Raw genomic sequence first — 24,094 nt, 5'->3', positions numbered from 1 at the left:
TTTCTAGTATGCGAGTGCGTGATCAAGTGTGTGACGTGGGACCTCGCCATATCCTAATTGTGTTTAAATGAAATGCACGGTGTCAAACTAACGAGCCAGCATGTCGTTCCAATACAGTCTCGCCCTCTTTTCACCTCCCATCTCTCCATCTTTCACTGTCTCTCTCTCTCTCTCTGTGGAGGAGGAACCAGACACACAAAGACGCTCTCAGGCTTGTTAATCACAGTTCCACGAGGGGGTCTTGAAGGCAGAGGTCATCACTGTTATGAGCTGGTCTGCCTTTTAACATCATGATTAATCTGCATCTGTATGATGGTTGGCGGCTGGTTCTGTGCAAAGGCATCCAAGCCCACCGACCCTTTACTCGGCTCTATTATCGGTTTCAAATATACATAATATAAATAACTTTCTTATAATTGCCTCATAAGGACACAGAGTCACAAAAGGCCTCTTTCCTCTGAGACAAAGATTCTGCATTTTGATCTTTTGAGACACTTATTAATAAATATTTCAAATTTCAACTGACACTTACGCTGCATAAAAAACAACTTTTTAAAATCCCAGTTCCTTTTCTAAAGGAAAACTGTTAGAAAACAGTATAGGCACGTAATCTATTAATAATATAAAACATCCATTATATATTCTACATATTTTCTCTTAAATGAGCACCCTGCAATACTATCATTTTATTTGTTGTAGATACACATTTGAATCCATTCCTGCTAATCAGTCAATCACATGGCAGCAACTCAATGCATTTATGCATGTAGACATGGTCAAGACGATCTGCTGAAGTTCAAACTGTGCATCAGAATGGGGAAGAAAGTTGATTTAAGTGACTTTGATCGTGGCATGGTTGTTGGTGCCAGATGGGCTGGTCTGAGTATTTCAGAAACTGCTGATCTACTGGGATTTTCACACTCAGGCATCTCTAAGGTTTATAGAGAATGGTCCGAAAAAGAGAAAATATCCTCTTTCGGACAGTTCTGTGTGTGAAAATGCCTTGTTGATGCCAGAGGTCAGAGGAGAATGGAAAGACTGGTTTGAGCTGATAGAAAGTCAACAGTAACTCAAATAACCACACGTTGCAATTGAGGTCTGCAGAAGAGCATCTCCGAGTGCACAACAGAGGCTACAATTCACACAGGCTCACCAAACCTGGACATTAGAAGATTGGAAAAACGTTGCCTTGTCTGATGAGTCTCGATTTCTGCCGAAACATTCAGATTGTAGGGTCAGAATTTGTTAAACAACATGAATGCATGGATCCATCCTGCCTTGTATCAAAGGTTCAGGCTGCTGGTGGTGTAATGGTGTTGGGGATGGTTCTTGGCACACTTTGGGCCCCTTAGTACCAATTAAGCATTGTATAAATGCCACAGTCTACCTGAGTATTGTTGCTGACCATGTTCATCCCTTTATGACGCCAGTGTTTCATCTTCTGATGGCTACTTCCAGCAGAAGAGCGTGGTCACAAAGCTCAAATCATCTCAAAATGGTTTCTTGAACATGCATGAGTTCAAATACTCAAATACTCAGCCTAACAGTCACCAGATCTCAATCCAACAGAGCACTTTTGGGATGTGGTGGAACAGCCGATGTGCACCTCATGATGCTCAATATAGACCAAAATCTCTGAAAAATGTTTTCATCATCTTTTTGAATCTATGCCACAAAGAATAAAGGCAGTTCTGAAGGCAAAAGGGGGTCCATCCCGGTACTGGCAAAGTGTGTCTAATAAAGTGGCCGGTGAGTGTATAATAACAAAAGAAAAGCAGTGCAATGCAAAAATGTGTTCTGTGTGAACGTCCCATAATAGTTCTATGAACCTGATGTTTAGTGAGTGAACAAGGCATCTGAGCCGGATCAGTGAGGAAGTGAACTGTCCGAGTGATTCAGTCCATGATGTGCGTTTCATTGGCAAATTGGGCTGAATCTTGTGCTGTGTGTTTGTTTTTGTGTGCAGGTATTAAGTTTAAGTTCCAGACTGTTATTAATCTGATGTAGTCTTATGTAGTGTGCATATGGTCATGTGGATGTACATATCACAAGCTTTCCAGGGATACAATCCTCTCTGGTTGCCGGGCAATGAGGCATAATGCAGTTCCCGTGACGACAAGGGCTGTAATCCCGTCTCCAGGCAGAGAGTCACTTGTCATGAATCACAACTGTGGTAATCGAGATGAGATGACACCCAGACACGCCCACTACCAAAAAGCCCAGAGAGAGAGAGAGAGAGAGAGAGAGAGAGAGAGAGAGAGAGAGAGAGAGAGAGAGAGAGAGAGAGAGAGAGAGAGAGAGAGAGAGAGAGAGAGAGAGAGAGAGAGAGAGAGAGAGAGAGAGAGAGAGAGAGAGAGAGAGAGAGAGAGAGAGTGGGCAGGATATATCATGACAGAATGAATGAATAAAGGAGAGACTGGAGACATTTAAGGTACAAACGAGGAATAGAAATACAGAAAAGTGGCTTATAGCAGGAGAATCAATGAGTGCGGTTACATATATCATCTTACATAGATTATGCTTAATAATAACCCAATACTGTGTAGGTCATGTAATCATCTTAAACTGTATTCTTTTATCAGGTAAAGGCAGGGCTCCAGACTAACTTTTTTCACTAGGAGCACAGTGGCCCCCAACTGAAAATTTTAGGGGCACAACCAGAAATTTTAGGGGCGCACACCGTAAATCCACACCTGTATTACTAATAGGGATCGGTATCGTTAAGGCTTTAATGGTATTACTACTCTTACCAATACTGCTTATCGATCCGGTATTTTAACAGTATTCTTACCGGTTCTTTTTATTATACTTTATATATATTTTTTGTATAAAAAAAAAAAACATAATTAAGAACATAATTAACATGGCTTTATAATCTGAAAAGTAAAATATCTATAGCAAAAGAAACAGCAATGTTTGAACAAAAATATAAAACATCTATTTGTAAATGGACCAGTGTGCAGGCATTCGGAAGGTCTGCTAACATTATTACAGTAAAGAACAAACCTACAAAGAAATCTAATAAAGTAATGAAATGTAAAATAACACTGCATAGTTTTCACTGTATAAATTGTTAGATTAATGCTTATAAAAGCTAAAGTTATTAATTCAAGAGATGTGAATATTTTCTATTTGCCTTTTGTTCGATTCGAATTAATGGCTCAATCGTCAGCAGGTTTATTAGACGCTGCCCCTTTAAGACCGATCGAATGTAGAACTAATAATATCATATTCTCCTATTTCTCCAAACTATTTGAGCCCGTTTAAGATATAAACTGTTAAAATAACTACTCTCCAATCTGGTCATTTTGACACCGGCTATTTGTTGTTTATTTGATGGTTTAGACGCGCACACGAAGCCTAAAATATAATGTGCAAATCGGTCCATTTCACAGCACACACACATAAGCCGCCTTGAAGTTGGAAACAGCGTCTCTTGCGCGGATTATTGTGCATTTAATAGCTCTTTATTATCAAACACATCCCGCAGTTTAGCAACAGTACAAACTGCAGTTTACAACAATCACTGAATCTGACGTTTAGTTTAGGTTTAAGGAGAAATGACAGCGCAAGGCTGTGAAGGGAAGGATGAGCTCGACGAACACGGCTATAGGAATAGTTTTACCTCATATCATCTTTTTATAATTCTTGGAAGCCGAAATCGAAAATAAATTTATTTTATTATCACAGCACATCCCTAAAGTTTAAGCAGACTAAACTTTTGTGTAGTTCTCTTGGCCATCGTCACTCATTAAGCTGACTGTGGTGTTGTGTTCGCTGTAGCTCCACATGAGAGAGCGCTCGCTTTCTCTTCTGGATTGCGAATGGCAAAAATGCATCACGGATAAATGGTTTAATATTATCTCATATAGAAACGGCTGGCAAAGATAGAATTTGCCAGACATAACGTCTATCAATTATAATTAGTAAGTGTATTTTCTTAATTTCTCCAGTACCGACAGCAGGCAAATTTACTGGTCACACATGTGCGACTGGATGTAAAATTCAGTCGCACACTCTCAAATTTTAGTCGCAAAATGCGACCATTTAGTCGCACTCTGGAGCCCTGTAAAGGTCATAAATGGTTTAAGTGAAACCCGATCAGATTCAGCACACACCCATTACTCTGTTTTTAGCGTTCTGAGTGGCCAGTGTTATTTTAGTATTATTTACAATCTATTAAATGTTTAATTTCATATTTTCATATACATTATACATTTAATAAATGTTTTATTTAATACATTTTTAGTTAACATTTCTAGTTAAAGTTTTAGTAAGCAATAACACTGTTGGTGGCTCATTCACTTAGTGCACGTATGTTTAAGATATGATGTCTAAACATAAAATATACCACGTATTCATGTTTTTCCCAGTGTTGTTTGGTAGTTGATTTTTGATAGCTATCTTTCTTATGTTGTTCATGTACACGCACTCAATCAAGCAGCCCTCATACACACCAAGTCACATCCCCAAGATGTGAAAGACCATCCCGTCCTGTCCACCAGCCGTGTTGCCTTTAGCTAATATTTTAAAAACGTACCGACACGAAGGTCAGACTAGAGCAGTCTGAAATAATCTGGTCACATCCACCACCCAGAAACACACACACCATCACTCAATCAGATAGAAACTGCATCTCAAAACATGCACATAAACACACACACATCATTAAATCACAAACTCACTGCAAAGTGAGGAGCAGGGAGTCATTAAAACAAGACAAGTGGTGATAAGAAATGATTGGAAAGAGGGAATGAAAGAGTGATGGGACGTTACAGACCAGCTGGAAAGTGTTTATGACCCTCACGAACAAGGAGTGCGCAGTGAAGTAAATTTAATATGTGTGAAACATTTTAAGGTGCTGTTCACACAGGAAGCAATTTTTTGGTCAGCCAATGAAAACATGAGCTAGATAGATGTCTTTGGCCCCTATAGTGAATCTTTCCGTTTTTTCCACATCTTGTACCACGAGCATTACATTGTAATGATGCTATGTCAAGATAAAACTCTGTCACAGGGGATAAAAGTCAGTCATAAAACAACTGACCAATCAGATGAATCTGGGGGCAAGATTAGCATATTTACATATTTATAAGCATATTTACAAATCTGTAGACCAGCGGTTCTCAACCAGGGTCCAAGGCCAATTAGGGGGCTTTAATAAACTTCCAAGATGACTTAAAATGATTTAAAATTAAAAAACTAAAAATCAAGATATTTATTAGAATTTTGTTATTTTTATAATGAATATATGTCTTTCTAGTTATGCCAAGCTCTAAAATACTTTATTGGGTAGAAATTGTTAGTGGGGGGGGGCTTTCATATATTGTTGTGAACAATATTTGGGCCTTAAAGTTAAAAATACTGAGATGCACTGCTATAGACAATAGTGTGTGGGAGATAATAAACATATACTGTGCTTTGTCTAGCTGCTTTTACCACATTAATGTGTCCTGTGTGAACGACCCCTAACAGCTAAAAATAAAACTGCTGTAAATATCAATCAAAACGCCTCAGCGAATGATGTCATTGGGAAAATGTGACATTACATCACTGCACTGTTCGTCTGGAATATTATGCGCGTATGCAGCCAAGCCTTTGCTTTAATACATGGAGAATGGGACACATTTTTTTGGGTAGGCACAATAAGTGTACCATAGAACAGGGGATTACGAACTGGGGTCCGTGAAAAAGTTTAGAGAAAAACTGTGTACATTTTTTTTTTTTAAATGAATAAAGAAATAAAAATAAGAAGAATAAAATAATAAATAATATATACAAATGTAAATCAATTAAAAAAAAACAGTACAGAACTATAACGATTAGAAAAATATGTGACTTAATAGAAACTAAATATTTCCCATATAATATTTTATACATTTAATATTAATTTCTCACAGTATAAATTAGGTCTTTATACAAAAATCTATAGATGTCCCTTAAATTTTAGGATGGGGTCCCTCGCATGAGGATAATCATATTTTGGGGGGTCGTAAAAGATTGAAAAGCCCTGCCATAGAGGACCCCAGAGAGGACCTGTGTATGGAAAAAAACATCTGTGTGTGGAACTGTGAAGGTCTTCCCCTGACGTGTCACGGACATCTCCGCAAGCTCCTGCCGCAACCGCAAACTGCTCGGAACTTCGCTGAGGTCTGTGCTTTTTTTTTTAAGAATGAACCGAAAGGCGAAGCGGAACGTGAGCTGGCATTGCCCGACTCGCCAGCCAGCAATTGTGCGTATAAATATCTTTGGCGCGTCTTAGGAGACGGCTGAATCTGCAATGATGCTGAGGGGAGAAGACAGGGTCCCCTCCCAAATGGATTGTCATATCAGATTTAGGTGTATAGGTTATTACACCCTTGGGCTACTGTTTCCAGCACTGTCGTCTGGATGGGCCGGATTGAGTTCCTGAACTCTCTCTCCTTCTAAAACCAAGCGCGCACACACAAACACTGAGTCTTTTTTTCCTCTTAAAACTTTCTGTATGTCATTCAGTTCGACAACACTCAGGTGAAAAATAGTTCAAAGGATAGTTCAACAAAGAAAATGCATTCTGTCTTCATGTTGTTCCAAACCTATATGACTTTCTCTTTTCTGTGGACATAAAATGATGTATGTGTGCTTTCTGTCCACACAATGGAAGCCAATGGTAACCAAAACATGTAACAAATATAAAAACTGATAAGAATATGATTTGACTCAGCCAACTTGTTACACAAAACACCTAAAGCTAATATTCACGCACGGCACATCACAGGCTAAATTAAGGAATATTCGTTGGTCCTGGAGTGCTGCTGTCCTGCAGAGTTTAGCTCCAACCCTGATTTTTTTTTAAAAACTCACCTCCTTGTGGCCTTAGTAATCCTGAAGAAATTGATTCGCTTTTTTAGGTGTGTTTGATTAGGGTTGAAGCAAAACTCGGCAGGACAGCGGCACTCGACCGGCGTTGCTCATCCCTGGTCTACAGAGACAAAGTGAAGCTCACAGCAGTGTAAAAAAAAGTCAGTGCTATACTAAAAAAAAGTCAAGAAATGGACAGAGTGGGCTGTCTGTCTCAAAGTTGCACAAAATCAGACTGGAACTGCAAATGGCAGCCACTGGGGGGAGCCAGCTTGAATTTGGCCATGGCTACTTGAAAGTGACTTTTAAGTACTCTACTTCCAGGGTATCTCCTTAGAGGTTAAGTGCCTTCCCTTGCTCAAGTGAATTCAATAACTCTCCCATTTCTAATTCGCCACTAAACCGGTGACTTCTGCAGTCAAGATGCAAAACCATTAGGTAAAGTTCACTTGTAGACCTAGGAGAGGACAAAAGTTTCATTTATTGAGCCTTCCACACTCAATGTACGTGCTTTAACTAGACTAGCCTTAAAAATACAATTCGTACACGTTATTTGACATATGATTTGTGGTTTCGGTTTCAGTTTCATTCTTTTACCAACAAAACAGCTTTATGTGTGCTAAATAAATCAATAGCCCAATACTATAGTGAGGAATTAGAAGTAAACATCAACCAGCCTATTGATTTATAGAAATTACTAGACTTGCATTGATTCTCAATGAAGAAATTGAACAGGTCAGCACCTAGAAAGTCAGCAGGGTGTAAAACTCTTATGACGGCTTTTAATTTGTCCTCTGAGAGTCAAGAGCCACTTGTGCTAATGACCTGCATCTTTAACCACTATATTCAGGTGATACTCCAGTGTGTAAATCAGTTTGTCACTTGAATGCACATCAGGGGCTTTTTTACACACTATGATCTTTCATGAGTGGTGGTTCATTGTGCCAGGCAGAAAAATTACCAATCCTGCTAAACTCGAGGCTTGGCTCATGTATACTAACCAGGTTACGTTATACTCATAGCTGACTGGCTGAAGTGCAGACGATTTGCAAATTGGCACTGGTCAGGAATTAAGTTGAGCAACGCTACTATTCATTAACTATAATTGCGTCACGTGGCAGGTCATTCCAATAAGGTAACCCTGCAACATCAGAATGACCTAATCAATATTCATGAACTAACCCTTATCCATATAATTGGCCCCATGACGGCTAGAAGACGTACATGTTGGTTGCAGAAAGTGTGATTTATAATGAACTGGTTCGTTTGATCATTCAAACAAAACAATTCAGTGTTTTTTATGTTGGGCACAATTACGTCATTATGCAGTCCTGACATTGGCGTGCTGTGAAAACTTTGCAATAAAGTTAATAATAATTTGTGTGTCCCATTTCAGTGTGTTGTTTTGGGCATTTACACAGTAAACCACACTAACAAACAATATCTTAGCTGAAAAGGTTTTGCACATTGTAATAAAATGCTATTACAACCAACTCTGTTTCATATGCATGTTGATAAAACTGTCAAAGACCCTATCCTGACTAGACTACTGTTCAACAAATTTGGGGTCATTAAGATTATTTATCTTTTTGTTCTTCTTTTTTTTTATAGGGTTGATTACAGACAAAAGCTGAAAAATATGCATTTCATAAAAAGAGCACATGCTAATTTGTATCTCAGGTCTCTAGAGATGCTTTTCTAAGAAGAAGAAAAAAATACTACCAACCCTGCTTACTTTAAGGTAAATATTTTAGCTAATGTAATTAAACCAGAGCTTAACCATCATTATAAAAGGCTTTATATCAAGCATGCTTTAATTTCAGTTAGAGTTGGGAGCCCTTTACAGAGAAAGCTCTTTGTCCTTGTATGGTCATGCGGTTGTTAGTCCTATTTGCACCTGCTGTACTCCTGGTGGCTCTACTATTATCATCCTGTCTCTTAACCAGTTTACATAGAACCAGTGGTGCCTTATTGTGCAAACATATACAAATCTATTTTATATATGACAAATATATGATAATCGTAAAAATAAGCATACTCATTTGATGATGCCATCAATTTGTTTTGTTTTTATCCATTATTTTTAGAGTTTATTTTCTGTTTGCAATTGTTCAATGTTTTTTACTGTAACTCAAATTTTCAACTGTTACTATTAGAACCCGACCGATTTATTTGCGATTTAGCCTGTCGCAGATATATCGGCATCTGCATATTTGCCGCAGATATGCCGCCGATAAGAACGCGCAGCCAAGTGTCTCACAGCACGCGAATATTCACACAAAATGATGTCAAAATGCCTGTCTTATCGAGTATCATCGTAAAAATAGTCGGTTATGCCTTAAGTGAACATAAACATAAAATTGGCCACTCACCGCCAGCGTTTTTGGTCATTTTCACAAGTTTCATGGCTCACAGAATATCTGAACATGCAATATATCAAAAGAAAGAACTCAACAGGCCCTCTGTTTTATTATAGCTTCATACGTTCTTTTTTATCAACACTTGAATGTGGGTCAGTGTCATTAAGAAAAGCAACATTTTGAACAAAAAGCTGAGAAAATAATTTTTTTGTCAAAGACTATACAGATAGGATTAAGAACGATGATCAAAACACAGATGGAGTAGATCGAGTCCATCAACACCCCCAAAGCTTCACAGTCCTATAGCTCGTCCTGGGTCGACATTTCATTCAGTAACATTAGGCAGTTTTGATTTATATGATGTTTAATGTTATGTATGCATCTGCTTATGAGATCGGTCGTCTCTGCTTCTTCTTCACCTCTGTTTTGATCTGGAGATTCTGTACTGGTTCAGATGTGTAATAGAGTTTTTCATTTGCGTTTGTTCGGCTCTAGTTACTATTAAAATGATGAACTGAAATTAAATATTGTGTTGCTGTTTGCCATTACTGTACAATGTTTTACAAATTAACTACTTTTAACTAAAAAAATTATCAAATAAAATACTGAATGGAAATAAAAACTGTTTAATTCTCATTTTTAAAGGTATTTTACATTTGCAATGAATTGGTTAGGCCAGGGGTTTTCAAACTTTATGCCAAGGACCCCCAAATATGATGAACCATTTATGAGGGACCCCCTTCCTAAAGTTCATCTATATATTTTTATGTATGAAAAAACATTTAAACTTAGATAAATAGTAAGTGTGACATTATAAATACAACATATTGTTTCCAAACATAAATTAGTTATACTTAATGTTGGATGTATAAACCTGAAGAAGAATATTTTCAATTAAAAATGATTTGTATAAGAAACTTTCGCAATAAATGTATGTAAGCAGTTTACGTACTGCATTAAGAATACCGCCTTACAACCCCAGTGAGCAAGATAAAGGGGACTATAGTGAGAAACTCACTAGAAAGATACAAAGCAAACATATACAATTCTGGAATGTATACGGCAAGAAAGGAGAGAAACATTTAGAACTGAAACAGTTAGAATGTTCAGTAGACTTTATTCATTTTTGCTTTGTCTTTTTATTCTCTGAAATTTTCTGGGGACCCCTTAGAACCTTCTGGAGGACCCCTGGGGGTCCCCGGACCCCAGTTTGAAAACCCCTGGGTTAGGCAGCTTTACAGCATTACGGATGGGTGTCTCAACTGTACTCGGGTACTGTACATGGGTACAGTTGGAACAAAAAAACTTCTTGTGTTTATGAGCTAATTGTGGCAAATATGACCTACTTATGAATATTAATAATTATTAATATTTTAGTAGACAAGTAAAGGAAAAACTAAAACAAAGAAGTGTACCAACTGTACCTGGTCTACCCCAATTACAGCATTTTCCCAGAATTTTGGCAAAACATATTCTATAATTGATAGATTTAGTGAGTTAATGGAGCTAGTATATCATTAAGGAACTATATTTCTGAATAAAATTAATATCCAAACTGTAGATATCCTTTACTGATGAATTTGGTAATATCTTTAAAATTGAAAAAGATGTAAATGTCATTAAAGCATTGTCTGGGGGCCAGAAGACAGTCACGTTACCTGGCGGTGTTTAGCAGAGGATGTTTCGTTCCCACCAGCTTCCTAACATGCATGGCCACGTTGCTGAGCTCGTCACTAAGTAAACAGCGTAAACTCATGAATGAAGTTGGATATCCTACGATCTTCTCCGCATCAGACACCACTTTAGTCCAGTTAGAGGCAGAAGGGTTGGAGAAAATACTCAGATGCCTCCGTCCAGTGTATGACAGCCGTGACCTCCAAGCCATTTTAAAAACAAATCAAACTATTAGACCAGTTATTTAAATTCATTCATGTTCATTGGTACTTTCAGATAAGTTCACATCAGGAATCTGACACTGTCTTTCACTCATTGAGTGTCAAATCCAGTAGCCTCTGTCTGTCCTCCCCAATGTCACCTCCTTATGGAAGAAAACATAATCTTCTTCAACACAGAAGTCGCCTCCTCTGCTCCAGCGATAGTTTCTGGTTAATACAAGTACATTTGTCCAAACCGAAAGTCTGTGCTGTTTGTCAAGTGTCCGGTTCTACGAAATTAAACTCTCACGTTTTGACAGCTGTACCGGGTCGCCATCTTCTTCGAATCAGTTTACGGTCTGTCGTAAAGACTGCGCGGTTAACCCCTTCGTCACCAAAGCCGTCTTCAACAAAACCTTGTAACCACAATTTTGATACTATCCGACTAAAGAAAAGAAAAAAATCTTAAATAAAAGTATTTTTTATTTTTCTCAATCGGTTGGAAACAGCAATCTTTTCAAGGTTTTTATATCCGTTTTTCTTATTTTACATTGGACAAGAAAGTAAGTCCCCATGAAATCAAAATTGAATTTTTTTGGCTTTTAGTATAAATATGTTAGACTTACTGTTATCTATAAGCTAGTGTCCTCCAAATCAATGACAAAATTGGCATTTAGAATATTCAAAACTTACAGTATCACTTCCTGATCAATGATTTTGATGACATCACTAGCCTATATGCACTTCAGCTTCTCACCAGATTTTCTGTCCTATCAAATGCTCTCTAGAATCTAAAGCATCCCACCCCCTACATAATAAATAGATGCTGAAGCTGCGGCTAAAGTCGGTCACTTGTTCAAACATTTACTATTTTTTACATGGTGAATGGCAGGATAGGGAACGATTCAGACAGTGTCAATCTGCTTTCCATGGGGCGAATGAAGTCTGGTTTTATGTTAGTGTCACGTGAACCACAGCAGCAAGCACACAGTCTGCTCCAGTCAAGAGACACGATAGTACAGAGCGGGTCATATGAGTGAGTCGGCGCAGACCAGTATAGCTACGTATCAGATTTGAATTCTGCACAGAATGCTAAATTTTAAAGCGATATGGAGGAGATTAAGAGGAGAAACGTAGAGATTAGGAGGAAACTGCAGCTTTACTGAGGTCAATGGCTCTGGTTGAGCTGTGATATAAACTAAACGCTATTGGCTCTTTTAAAAAAAGGGGAGGGGTTTGATATGTTCCGCCCTGTCTTCCTGTTTCAGTGGAAATTATGTCAACACATTGAAAAATGCTGCACGTTTCAAGGCACTTCAGTGGGCCTTTAAAGGTGGGGTAAGTGCTTTCTGGTAACCGATGTTGATATTTCAAATCACCAAAACAAACATGCCCCTATTTTGATAGCTCCGCCCCACACATACGTAACCCAGGCAACGACTATGGGAATCTGTGTGTTATATGGTAATCCAGGCCAAAAACACAAACAGTTCTCATGAACAACTAGATTGCACGAGCACAACAGTCCAACTAATAAACCTATTACAATTATGACAAGATTAGAGGGATATCGAGCATGAAAAGAGGAAACAAACATATATTAGGAATATATTGTTCAGACACACTTTAGGAGCTGACGCTTGAAACAGACAGTGGAGGAGGTTTAGACGCTCCAGGCTTATACGGTGTGGAAATGATTGGGTATTTGTCATAACTGAAGTGAACGACAATACGATCGCAAAACAAAATCAATGTTACTCGCCTATCGAGAAGAAATAAAGCAACCTTGGCCTTTACTCCTGCTCCAGCACTGGAAAGCTGATACTTCTTGCCTGATCGTATAGCCTTCTTTTGTTCTATAGACATCTTCCACGTTTGTTTTTTTATCTGCCATCTCTCTTCCTGTCATCGCTCAGCTAATGTCCGTCCTGTGTCATGTCTTTTGAATAATGATGTGATGTGCACTAAGCGATCTATTCTCCCTGTCATTAGTAGACACGCCCCCTTACTGCTTATTGGCTATCAGTTTGTTATGGTACTCGGCCCAAGTCACATTTCTAAAGAAGTTTTGAAATAACACTTACCCCACCTTTAAGGGGCAACCCACCAGAGTACACTATTTAATGTCGTTTGGATTACATCGTTTGTTTGTTTTTTATCTTTAGCTTAGTTTTGTTTAGCCTGTCTATGTTGGTATAACATAATTTGTCTTGTGTTATCATTCAATTTGCACTAAAATACTGCACTTGTTGATTACACACATCCTTTGATAAAAAAAACAATGAATCTTAAAAACATCTTCATAATAAAATGCATATTAGAAAAACATTGTCAACTCCTTTCTGCTTCAAACACAGTAACCCTGAAAACTAATGTTTCACGTGGTAACATTGTGGCCATACGAAAATGTCACCATCTGTGATAGGATTGAGCAAAAACGAGAATTTCCCAACAAAGGCTGCAGTGTCCAAATAAATACATTGTCAATTACACAATTCAGGTTGCGTAAAAAGTAACTTTTGACATCATTAATGTTCTTGTGCTTAAGTGAAACTCCCTTCTGGCTTTTATCAGTTGATACAGCTGATTGTTATCCCATGGGATTCATTTGACTGGCATGATGTCAATATGGGGATTATCACAAATCCAGAATAATCACTCTACGACATGCAATACAGAGCGGTGTTTCTCAATCGGGTGGGTCATAACTCAAAAATGGGTCGCAAGTGTATTCTAATAGGGTCATGTAGACTAGAAACAATGGGAAATTAAAATAATAAAATATAATCACTATGCCTTATCAGCCTTAAAGGAAGGAGAAAATTCCTAATTTACTTCAATTGAACTAAACTGTGACCGTGACCTTGCATACTGTATTTCATTCTATAAAATGATGACAGTGAAGTTAAAAGATTAAGATCATTAGTCCAGTTCAGTCTGGTAAACTGATGCCTTAGGTCAAATGAATAAGTGATATGGTACATTTCTGCAGATTTCCTATTTGATTCTATTGCAGGGTTATTTTAGTCTTTTGGAGCTGATCAGGAATCTGTAAACATGTATGACAAATAAAATATATTTCAAATATATTCTAAATATATAAACAAGGCTGCTTATACAGTAGGCGCATATATATATATATATATATATATATATATATATATATATATATATATATATATATATATATATATATATATATATATATATATATATATATATATATATATATTAAATGGAATATATATATATATATAAATGGAATATATATTTTATTTAAACCTTCAAATGTCAAAATATATTACAAAATGTACTTTAAGGTTCAAGAAAGTACATTTTCAATTTGAAATACATTTGAGGTATATTTAGATTAAAAAATAATTATAAAAATGACCATTAAAAATAAATATTAGTAACTAAAACTCTTTATACATGTATGAAAACATGTTTTATAATCTATATTAGTAATATACACAACTCAAAAATTTAAATTTAAGGGAATACTTAAATCACACAATGGATCTGAAATATTCAATTTGAAAATCTTTATTTATATACATTCTATAATTTGTTAAGAACAAAATTATGTGACAACAAAATTAGGTGACTAAAACCATCAACACACTGAGGGCTGTATTCATGCCAAAAATCAATGTAAATAAAACTGAAGTTACAGGCTAATCCAAATTGCATAAAGTTCATCACAGCTACTCAAAATGTACATCAGTAGTGTGTATGACGTGCCTGTCTGCACTCACAACAACATCTGGGCATGCTCCTGATGAGATGGCGGATGGTTTCCTGGGGGATATCCTCCTAGACCTGGATCAGGGTATCAGTGAGCTCCTATAGGCACTCTGTGGTGCTACTTGGCGGCTTCAGATGCTCCGATACATAATGTCCCAGAGGTTCTCAATTGGATTCAGGTCTGAGGAATGTGAGGGCCAGTCAATGGCATCATTGCCTTCGTCATTTAAAAACACTAGCCACATGAGACTGGGCATTATCATGCACCAGGAGGAACCCAGGGCCCACTGCACCAGCATATGGTCTGACAATGGCTCTGAGGATTTCATCCTTATACCTAACAGCAGTAAGGGAACCATTGCTTTTGCACATTCAGGTCTGTGCGACCCTCCAAGGATATTCCTCCCCAGACCATTACTGACCCACCACCAAACCGGTCATGTTGGATGATGTTGCGAACAGCATAACGTTCCCCACGGCGTCTCCAGACTCTTTCACGTCTGTCACATGTGCTCAGTGTGAACCTGCTCTCATCCGTGAAGAGAACAGGGTGCCAATGTACTTGTATTCGGGTGTTCTCTGGCAAATGCCAATCGAGCTGCACAGTGCTGACCTGTTACCACAGGTCCCACTAGAGGCCCTCATGCCACAGTTTGGTCAGAAACATGCACACCAGTAGACTGCTGGAGGTCATTTTGTAAGTGCTTCTCCTACTGCTCCTCGCACTAAGGAGCAGATACTGGTCCTGCTGCTGGGTTGTTGCCCTTCTACGTCCCTGTCGAGCTCTCCTCCCTAAAAGTTTAATGGACTTGGTGTTATTTTGTGATGATTAAGTGTTCCCTTAATTTTTTTGAACAGTGTATTTATGGCAATTATTTGTATATTTTTACATTAAGAGCCATTTAGTATGATCATATATATATTTCTTGCTGTATATGGGATCCCCCTGAGTAACCTGGGATTAAGAGTATAATGCAGGGATCAAACTGGCAATTTTCTGACAATGTTAACTACAATACCACACCACCTAATTTTGTAGACACGAAAAAAGAACATATAGGTTTGAGAATATTTAGAGAGATACTTTTAAAAGCAGGTCGATGTTTAGCAGAGAATTTCTAATGTGATTACACATTCACACATGCTGCTTTGGGCATAGAGAGAGACTGACAGAAAGAGAAGAAATGAAGGGTCTCTCTGCTCTCCTCTTGCTTTGAAATTCAATAAATTCGACCTTCTGTTTAAGACTAGGTTGCATTACTTTAATCAACAACACATGGCACACGAATCTCAGATTCCCCCCTCAGCTATTTTACTGCGAACTGTCTCAGACGTTAAGACTGTGGTAACTCTGGTAGATGCCCTCATCATTACTGATATAATGGCACTTATAAAAAATGTTGATTTCTTAACAGTGGATCAATGAATCTGTCCTTCTGTTTGGGCTTCTAGAGAGTTTCCAGATCATTCCACACCACACCCACTTCATGCTGTCTCTGAGTTTTCGATATCTGTCTAGGCTGAAGCAACCTGGTGCATAAACCAGGAACCGAATCAGTCCAGCCTCAGAAATTGTTTCCTCGTTACATCTCTGATATATCAACTGACCTGTTTTGTTCACAACCTTCACGTTTAGCATATAAGTTCTGCTCATATGCCAACAAACACCTCTATAAGTTCAAAAACTGTTTACTGCATCTACAAATCCTCCATTCAGTTTTTCTAATGGCACTTTTATACCAACGCCGAAATAACCAACCATCTGCTACATGATTCCTGCAGTAGAACGCTGCTTTTCGGGTATACACGTTCACTTCACCTGTCGTTCTTTATTTTCTGCAGTACAGTGTTTGCTCACGGCTTCATTTGTCTCTTCGATCTCCTTTTAGTCATTCTTTCAATTGTTGTCACTTATGATTAATTAACAAATTAAAGCTGTAATCATCACATAATTAAGAGGTCTGTTGTGCTCCATGAAGTAATTTAATCAAACCGAAATTTCACAAAGCGACATTTGCCTTTCTGTAGAGTTGTCTTAACCAAGACAGAAAGCTGTTGTGGTATGTTTGAAAGTTCCTGTTCAACCATAGTATCTGATTTAAAGGTAGACCTCAGAGCATCAAGAGGGATTTGTGGAAAAAATGCACTGGTGCTATATGGCACTAAAAGTGTTTTTTGGCTCGTAATCATAGGGGAACCACTTTTGGTGCTATATAGCACCATATCTTAACAGGTTCTGTATATGGTAGCGGTGCTATATAGCACCTCAGTCATTTAAAGAACCTCTGAAGAACCACTGAAGCACCAAGATTTGGTGCTATACAGCACTTAAAGTGGTTCTCCATATGATTACGAGCCCAATAACCACTTTTAGTGCTATATAGCACCATTTTTTTAGAGTGTGTATATGCAAGGTTCATGATTGATATGGACAACAGAATTTCTTTCATTTAAAACCTGAGTGCCAGTTGTCTTCATTTAAAGAAGCATAATATCTAAGGTAAAATGAACAGTTATTAAACAACTGAAAGCGATCTGCACTGGAAACCCACTTGCATGTACTTTTCAAAGCGCTGTTTTTGAATTCCTGAAAAGATTGAGTTGACCCTCATCTGATGGCGGTTGTGTGTTTCAACGGAGAACTGTATTTTGCATAGACCCTGCGGGTGATCCGAGTCCCATTTAAAGATAATATAAGGTGAGTTGCTGTCTATGAAGGGAGGAATTCAGCTGTGCTGCGTATGTGAAAAAAAGATATGATGCGATGGCGGAAGAGACTGTTATACACAGGCATCTCGGAGAGAAGGTTGCATTTTTCAAAGCTTCATCTGTCCCAGTGATTGTAAAACGAATGTTTATTTTTCACAAACCAGTGACGGATTCGGCATCCAGCTGTTTTACATCTACTTTTAATTCCTTTTGTAATACTTCCCTCTTGTAGAAATCCCATAAGTATCTTTTTGAAATGGAGACACACCAACACACGCATTCTCTCGCACACACTTGAGCGGACACAATGAACACACAATATAAACAAGCAGGGATTACAATGAGAACAAAAAAGGCTGATGTTGTCTCATGACCACACTTTTTCCACCAGGCATTTCCCAAGAGATGTAAATTCCATCCTCTAATCTTATTTGTCATTGCATATTAGGGCCTTACTTGTGTTTACAAACCATATTCCTCTGCACTTGATACACAAGGCTAAGAGCTATGGAATCGAATCGGAGTGAAAGCCAATCCACGCTGGAGAAAACACAGTTTGGCCTGTTAGAGAAACGGGCTGAAGCACCTCCTCTAATATCAAGAGGGGTAACAGTATCCCTGCTAGAATGTAACTGTTTATCATGGGCTAGTGTTCGGCAAGGGCTGCCAGAGCTGTGTGTGCTAAACAATGCACTCATTCAAGCCGTGGCGCATCTGCTAGTGATCTGGGACGGGACGTCGATACGCTCTCAAGGACGACGGCCTCTGGTCCGATCCAGAACAGAGAGGAGGTCTCGTGCCACCGATACGTGTGCCATGCAAGAGAGCGAATTCACCAGTGGGCTGGAGATGCATAAAACCAGAAGGAGGGAAACAGGGAGAGATGTATTTTTGGATAAACATAAACAAAAAAAATTCATCTCCATCTTTACAGTCCATTAGCTCAAAGTTTTAGGCATGTTCCTCGCAGAATCGCAGGTTTGATTGGTGTCTAAGATATCAACCTTACGTTAACTATTGAAATAAAAGTGATGAAGAGGCATTTGTTTGTTGCAGGTGGACCTGTGTGCACTTTGAGATGCCCCCCCAAAGTGATTCCTAACTAGTTTGTGAGCCCCAAATGGGTCACAGGTCAGTTCTGATAAAGTTGCATGACAGCAGGTGAAAAATAATGTTAAAAACACATAATAAAATGCAACTCACCATGCAATGTTATTAGCATTAAAAGTAATGTCAAAACATTTTTTTATATATATTTTGCTGCAAATTCACCTTTTTAATACTAATGCAACATCTAGTTTGTTTGTTCCATGTTTCTACTTTATACAAATTCATCTTTTTTTGTCATGCTTTGCCATGTTTGCTTATTGTTGGACCTTTGGAATTCATGGTTATTTTTTAAAAAATTTGATTCTTAGAACTTTTTGTTCACTTTTTTGTTCACTTATTTCAAGCTTCAGTGAAGGTCTGATAGCCTAATTCAGACTAAATGTGTGTGTTTGAGTGAAATTTCAAAATTTAGTGTGTCATAGGCATATATCTCACTCTCTTGCTTGTAACACATTTGTTTGGTCCTTGTAACATATTTGTCTGTTACTCACACGCACCTCCAGCGTGGGTTTTAATTACCTGCAGATATCCGTCTCATAAACACCAAAACCCATTATGACAATTCCTCCCGTGCAAAGACGTTTAATTAAAAGGAAATGATTAGGACCCCTCGACTGTTTCATTTCCATTAATTGTCTCGTACGACAATATCAAGCACCCCCTGCGGAGCGCTGATAACGCGCGCGGGGTGAATGATAACACATCAGACAACGGCACCTATTCACTCCTATCGCGCGACAACCTCCGCCACGCGTGGAGTCCTGAGTGAAAACCGATCTGTGGAAAATTGGGGAGGAAATAGCCTTCCCGGGATCAGCGTGGCCGTATAGAGTTACGGTGGAGGCCCCTCCCCCTGTCTGGCTCGCTCTTTTTTTCTCAACCTCTTGGTTGGCTTTCCGAGAGGGCTCGATCCTGCTCGCGCTCAGACCGCTGAGAAATAGCAGGCAGAAGATGGCTGACTCGACCGGGCACGGTGAGCCCGCAACAGCAGCAGCAGCAGCAGCAGCAGTACCAGCAGCAGCATCAACTTCACTAGGGCTTCTCGCGCGCCTGCCATTCGCTGCCACTCCGCAACTCTGAAACGGCCCCGCCTCGCTCCGTGCCGTGCGCCCGCGGGGTTTTACCCCCAAATATTGACAGAGATTTAAAGAAAACATGGCTGAGATGGAGAAAGAGGGAAGACCTCCGGAAAACAAGAGGAGCAGAAAGCCAGCTCACCCCGTGAAGAGGGAAATTAACGCAGAGATGAAGGTAGGTTGTGCGTGCGCTCTCTCTCACTGGCGCCCATAAAGGCATGTCATTTTTGGATGCGTTGAGCGCACCGCCGCTCCGCCCTCGGACTGAATATAGAGAACCGATTCATTCAAGCGCTGTGTGTTTGGGGTTAATCAGCTAACTTTGATTTTTTTTTTTTTTTGGGTTGCAGAACAGGTCGGCATTATTTTCCTCGCGTTTCTTTTTGAGCTTGATTCACACACCTTCCAGACTCGCTTTCCATTGCTTGAGATCTATTTTGTTTATATTGACTCGTGGATTTGATTTAAACACGTATTTGAATGAGTTTTTCTAAATCATTTGCACGTCAAATATACAATGTTCCCAGTCACATCACGAGATGCCTTGGGTGAAATCCCCCTTGTTGGCTCCACTGTTGATGGAAAATCCGGTGCGTCAGTCTCCGCGTCAAACTGCTGCGTTACTACTACTACTAGCGCGTTACTATCACTCTGCTAAACAACACAGAAACATCAGGACAGACTAAAAACTCAATAATGAGACGGAAAGCATGTTGGAAGGGTGCATCTGTCCAGCTGTTCTGATGGGAAGCGCCGGTCACTCCAGATGTGCATCTGTTCAACACTGACAGAGCGCTGTCTGCTCGTGACAAATGCACATTTCAAAAGCCTTTGGGGGGTAATTTGCAACATGCAATCATGTTTTCGTTTATTAAGGATCTAGGAGACTCGTTCACTTTTTTTGCTCTGTCTGAGAAGAGCCGTGTGTATGTTTTGAAGGCGCACACAGGCGCTTTGTCTCCTGGTTGTGTGGTGCTCATTGTCTGAAGCGTTTGCATCAGCTGCCATGCAGCCTAATGTTTTGGAAACGCCAAAATGTATCTGTGCTCTTTATCTGATCAAGCTTAATTCTGATAGCATCGCGGGACGCATTTCATTATTATTATTATTATTAATCTGATCATGTGTGTAGGTCACTGTAAACGCGTGTGTGGCTTTGGTGATTTGGCTCCGTTCGCTTTCTTTCTCGTCAGTGATTATTTGACGGAACCTGCGCGAGGCACACCGGTCCACCGGGGCTCTAAATTTGACAGATATTGATCGACCTGTAGCGGAGATACACGCGTGCGTCTCCCCGGTCTCCTTAAAAGCCCCCGATCTTTCAGTTTGACGTAACTCACACACACACACACACACACACACACACACACACACACACACACACACACACACACACACACACACACACACACACACACACACACACGCACAAACACACACACACACACACACACACACACACACACACACACACACACACACACACACACACACACACACAGCAATGCTGCCCTTGCAGAAACGGACTTATTCTCGAGCTGTGAGGTGTAAATTATTTGGGACTTGAGGGTCTGACCCCTCCGATATCATTTCCTGTTTATGTCAAATGACAACAAAACCGCTGCACGCATGCTGCACTTAGCTTTAATGCCAATAATAATAAATGATGCCAATTTTATAAAAAATTATATTGCTCTTCTGACAATTACACCACTTAGATGTTTATGATTGTCAAAATTAATTTTAATTCAGAAATTGAAAACTGCTCATCATAAAAGTGGTGTGTGTATTATCTGTATGAACTGCATTTGTAATTCATTTTGAAAAAATAGATCCAGACAAAAAAAAAAAGTCACATCTGACCTGTGAACTTGATAAGGACTGTTTTCCATCTGTTTTTTTTAATTTAATTTAATTTTATCAATGAACTAAGTGAAATAAATCATATGTAGGCCTAACAAGTTTGAATTGTCTTTCACACTGCTGACCTTTCCTTTAATAAGGAATCCATTTTTGTACAATCAGTTTTTGACAGCAAGGAATTGGAACAAATATCTTGCTGCTCAAATAATCTTCCATATGTTGAAATATTGTTTTGCTTGCCTTCCATTATGTCCTTTACATTCCTTGATATTGTACTAAAAGTAAAACTGATTTGGCATTCTGTCTGCTTAGAGCTTGAGGATGAAACTCAACTCAATCTGTAACATACCCCTTTGGGTTACTAAAGGAGTTAGGCAGATGGACAGATGCTGTAAGAATTGTCACCTGAGTGAAGCAGCGACTTTCTTTCATTTAGAACTCAAAGACTGTGGCTTCCACATTACAGATCTCACCTTATGCACTGCCCTTGTCTACAATCCATAGTGTAAAATTCTCTGTTTCTCCCAATACTTCAAATCGGTAAAACAGTGTTTAGTCTGCACTGTGCACGCATCTCCAAAGGTCTGTGGTGAGCGTTGGCCATTGTCAGCGGTGTTGTGTGTGTACAAGTCAGGCACAAATCTGTCATTTCATCCGTAGAGTTGTCATTTTGACCACAGGGCTGTGGATAAAGCTGATTTCTGCCTTGATTTTGACAGAGAGTTGACAAATAGACTGTCTGAGGACATCCAGCATCCAACAGTTGTCAGCAATTTACCTGGGATGAATATAGCCTATACATAATATAACATAGCCGGTGATCAGGCACTACTTTCTTTAGTAACGCATACACAAACATGCATATTTAACAGCAAATCAGAGTCTGCTCTGTAATGGGCGGTGCTCCTGTATACACACACACTCAAGTCTGAGATATAGCCTATCAGTTCTGTCATTTAGAGTGTACTAGCTTGCTGATATGCGTCATCATCAAAGAAACTTCTCAAATAATTGACAGAAGTTTTTACCCATATTTCCCTCAGCTATCCTGAAACACAGGTGTTTTTCAGAGACAACCACCCACAAAAAACCTTTTCACCCTGTGATCTCTCCGATAGGACTTTGCAAAAATGAATAATGAAGAGTACGTGATAAAGTATGAGATTGGCTCTGATGTTATACACTAATGCTTGTAATGTCAGGCCACTTGCATCATTTAAACGTTCTGTTTTTCTGTTCTGTTACAGAGTTTTAGCTAAAAAATGTACATGTTTTTGCCTGAAAGATAACTTAAAAGATCATACACTCTCAGAAAAAATGGTACAAAAGCTGTCACTGTGGTGTGCCCTTACTAATATATACTATTTAGGTACTAATATGCACCCTTTAGGAGTATACGGTACCTTTTGAAACGGGTTGCACTCAAGTTAAAGATTTTGTACCTTTTTCTGTACCCTAAATACTCTCCGTGTATCAAGATTCCGTTATAAAAGCAGGGTCGTAACTACTTAGACATTAAGTGGGATATATTTCCCATAGAATTTTCTTATTTCTTAAATAATTAGGCCTACTTTTGGTTGTCCGTAATTCAGAATACGTGATTTCATCCGCACAGCAACATCCTATTCATCTTCACCAGACACATGCAGGTGCCCTAGATACCCCATGCAGATACCCCATATAGTTACTGCAGATAGACCACAGAGACACCGCCAAAGCTGAGGGCGGTGGTCCCATGCATATGCAAACAGCACCGATGAACAATGTGCGTGTGTCACGCCCCATGTAACATGAAAAACAAGAAACAGCAAAGCCATGGAGACAAAACAAAACTTTTCCCCAAACATTTGCGTCAACAGACACACAGATCAGGTTCTGTGGAATCAAAGCTAAATTTGATATGCGGTGTAGAGTAACCAGAGGAGGGTTTAGAGCAAGGGTCTGTTCAAGGGGTTTGAGATACATGCGCGAACAGGTGTCGGAAATCGCAGCGAGGCTGAATAATTCCATCCCATCTGCATTATCAAAACGCGTCTACAGGCTTTCACTCATTTTTTTGGTTCTTTCCCTCTCATTGACTTCCACTTTGAGCTCCAGGAAGTCTGGTTGCTTGTTCTTTAAAGGTGGAGGAAAAGTGTTCACTCACAGCCACTTCCTATTTGACGGCCGGCACCTATGTAAATAACTCGTGACATGCACAAAGAAAGCATACTGTAACACTTAAAGAGCGTGTGTGTACAAATACAATCTGCGTTTTACTCTGCACTTCTCTCTTATTGCCTCAGTGAGAACTTGAGACCTGAGCATTATGAATTTCTCCCTCTCACGTATCAGATTTCCACCAACACACACACACACACCCTGCCTATGAGGAGTCCCTCGCTTTGGTGCTGTTTAAAACAATTCTTTGTTTAATTTTTCTCTTACTTCCAAGAAACGAGACAAAAGAAAAATGGCAAACGCAAAGAACAAGAGAGACACGGAAGATTGTGGCCTTGTGGAGGATTATACCTCC

General features: G+C 39.2%; 2 protein-coding genes across 2 annotated transcripts in view; one reads left to right on the top strand and one right to left on the bottom strand.

Annotated features, from left to right (window-relative positions):
- Nucleotides 1–11,438, bottom strand: part of pdss2 (prenyl (decaprenyl) diphosphate synthase, subunit 2) — a 40,058-nt gene extending 28,620 nt beyond the window's left edge. The window contains exon 1 of the mRNA XM_079842395.1: nucleotides 10,859–11,438. Within this exon, the coding sequence (XP_079698521.1) occupies nucleotides 10,859–11,085 (227 nt within the window). The 5' untranslated portion in view covers nucleotides 11,086–11,438. The remainder of the gene's footprint in view (nucleotides 1–10,858) is intronic.
- Nucleotides 11,439–19,551: 8,113 nt separating this feature from the next.
- sobpa (sine oculis binding protein homolog a) overlaps nucleotides 19,552–24,094 on the top strand; it is a 45,455-nt gene continuing 40,912 nt past the window's right edge. Inside the window, exon 1 of the mRNA XM_079843553.1 lies at nucleotides 19,552–19,891. Coding sequence (XP_079699679.1) covers nucleotides 19,796–19,891 — 96 coding nt within the window. The 5' untranslated portion in view covers nucleotides 19,552–19,795. The remainder of the gene's footprint in view (nucleotides 19,892–24,094) is intronic.

The sequence above is a fragment of the Gobio gobio genome (assembly GCF_949357685.1).
Source record: "Gobio gobio genome assembly, chromosome: 18".
Classification (NCBI taxonomy): Eukaryota; Metazoa; Chordata; class Actinopteri; order Cypriniformes; family Gobionidae; genus Gobio; species Gobio gobio.
Note: the sequence above shows the minus strand (reverse complement) of the source record. Positions and strands in the feature narration are given on the sequence as shown.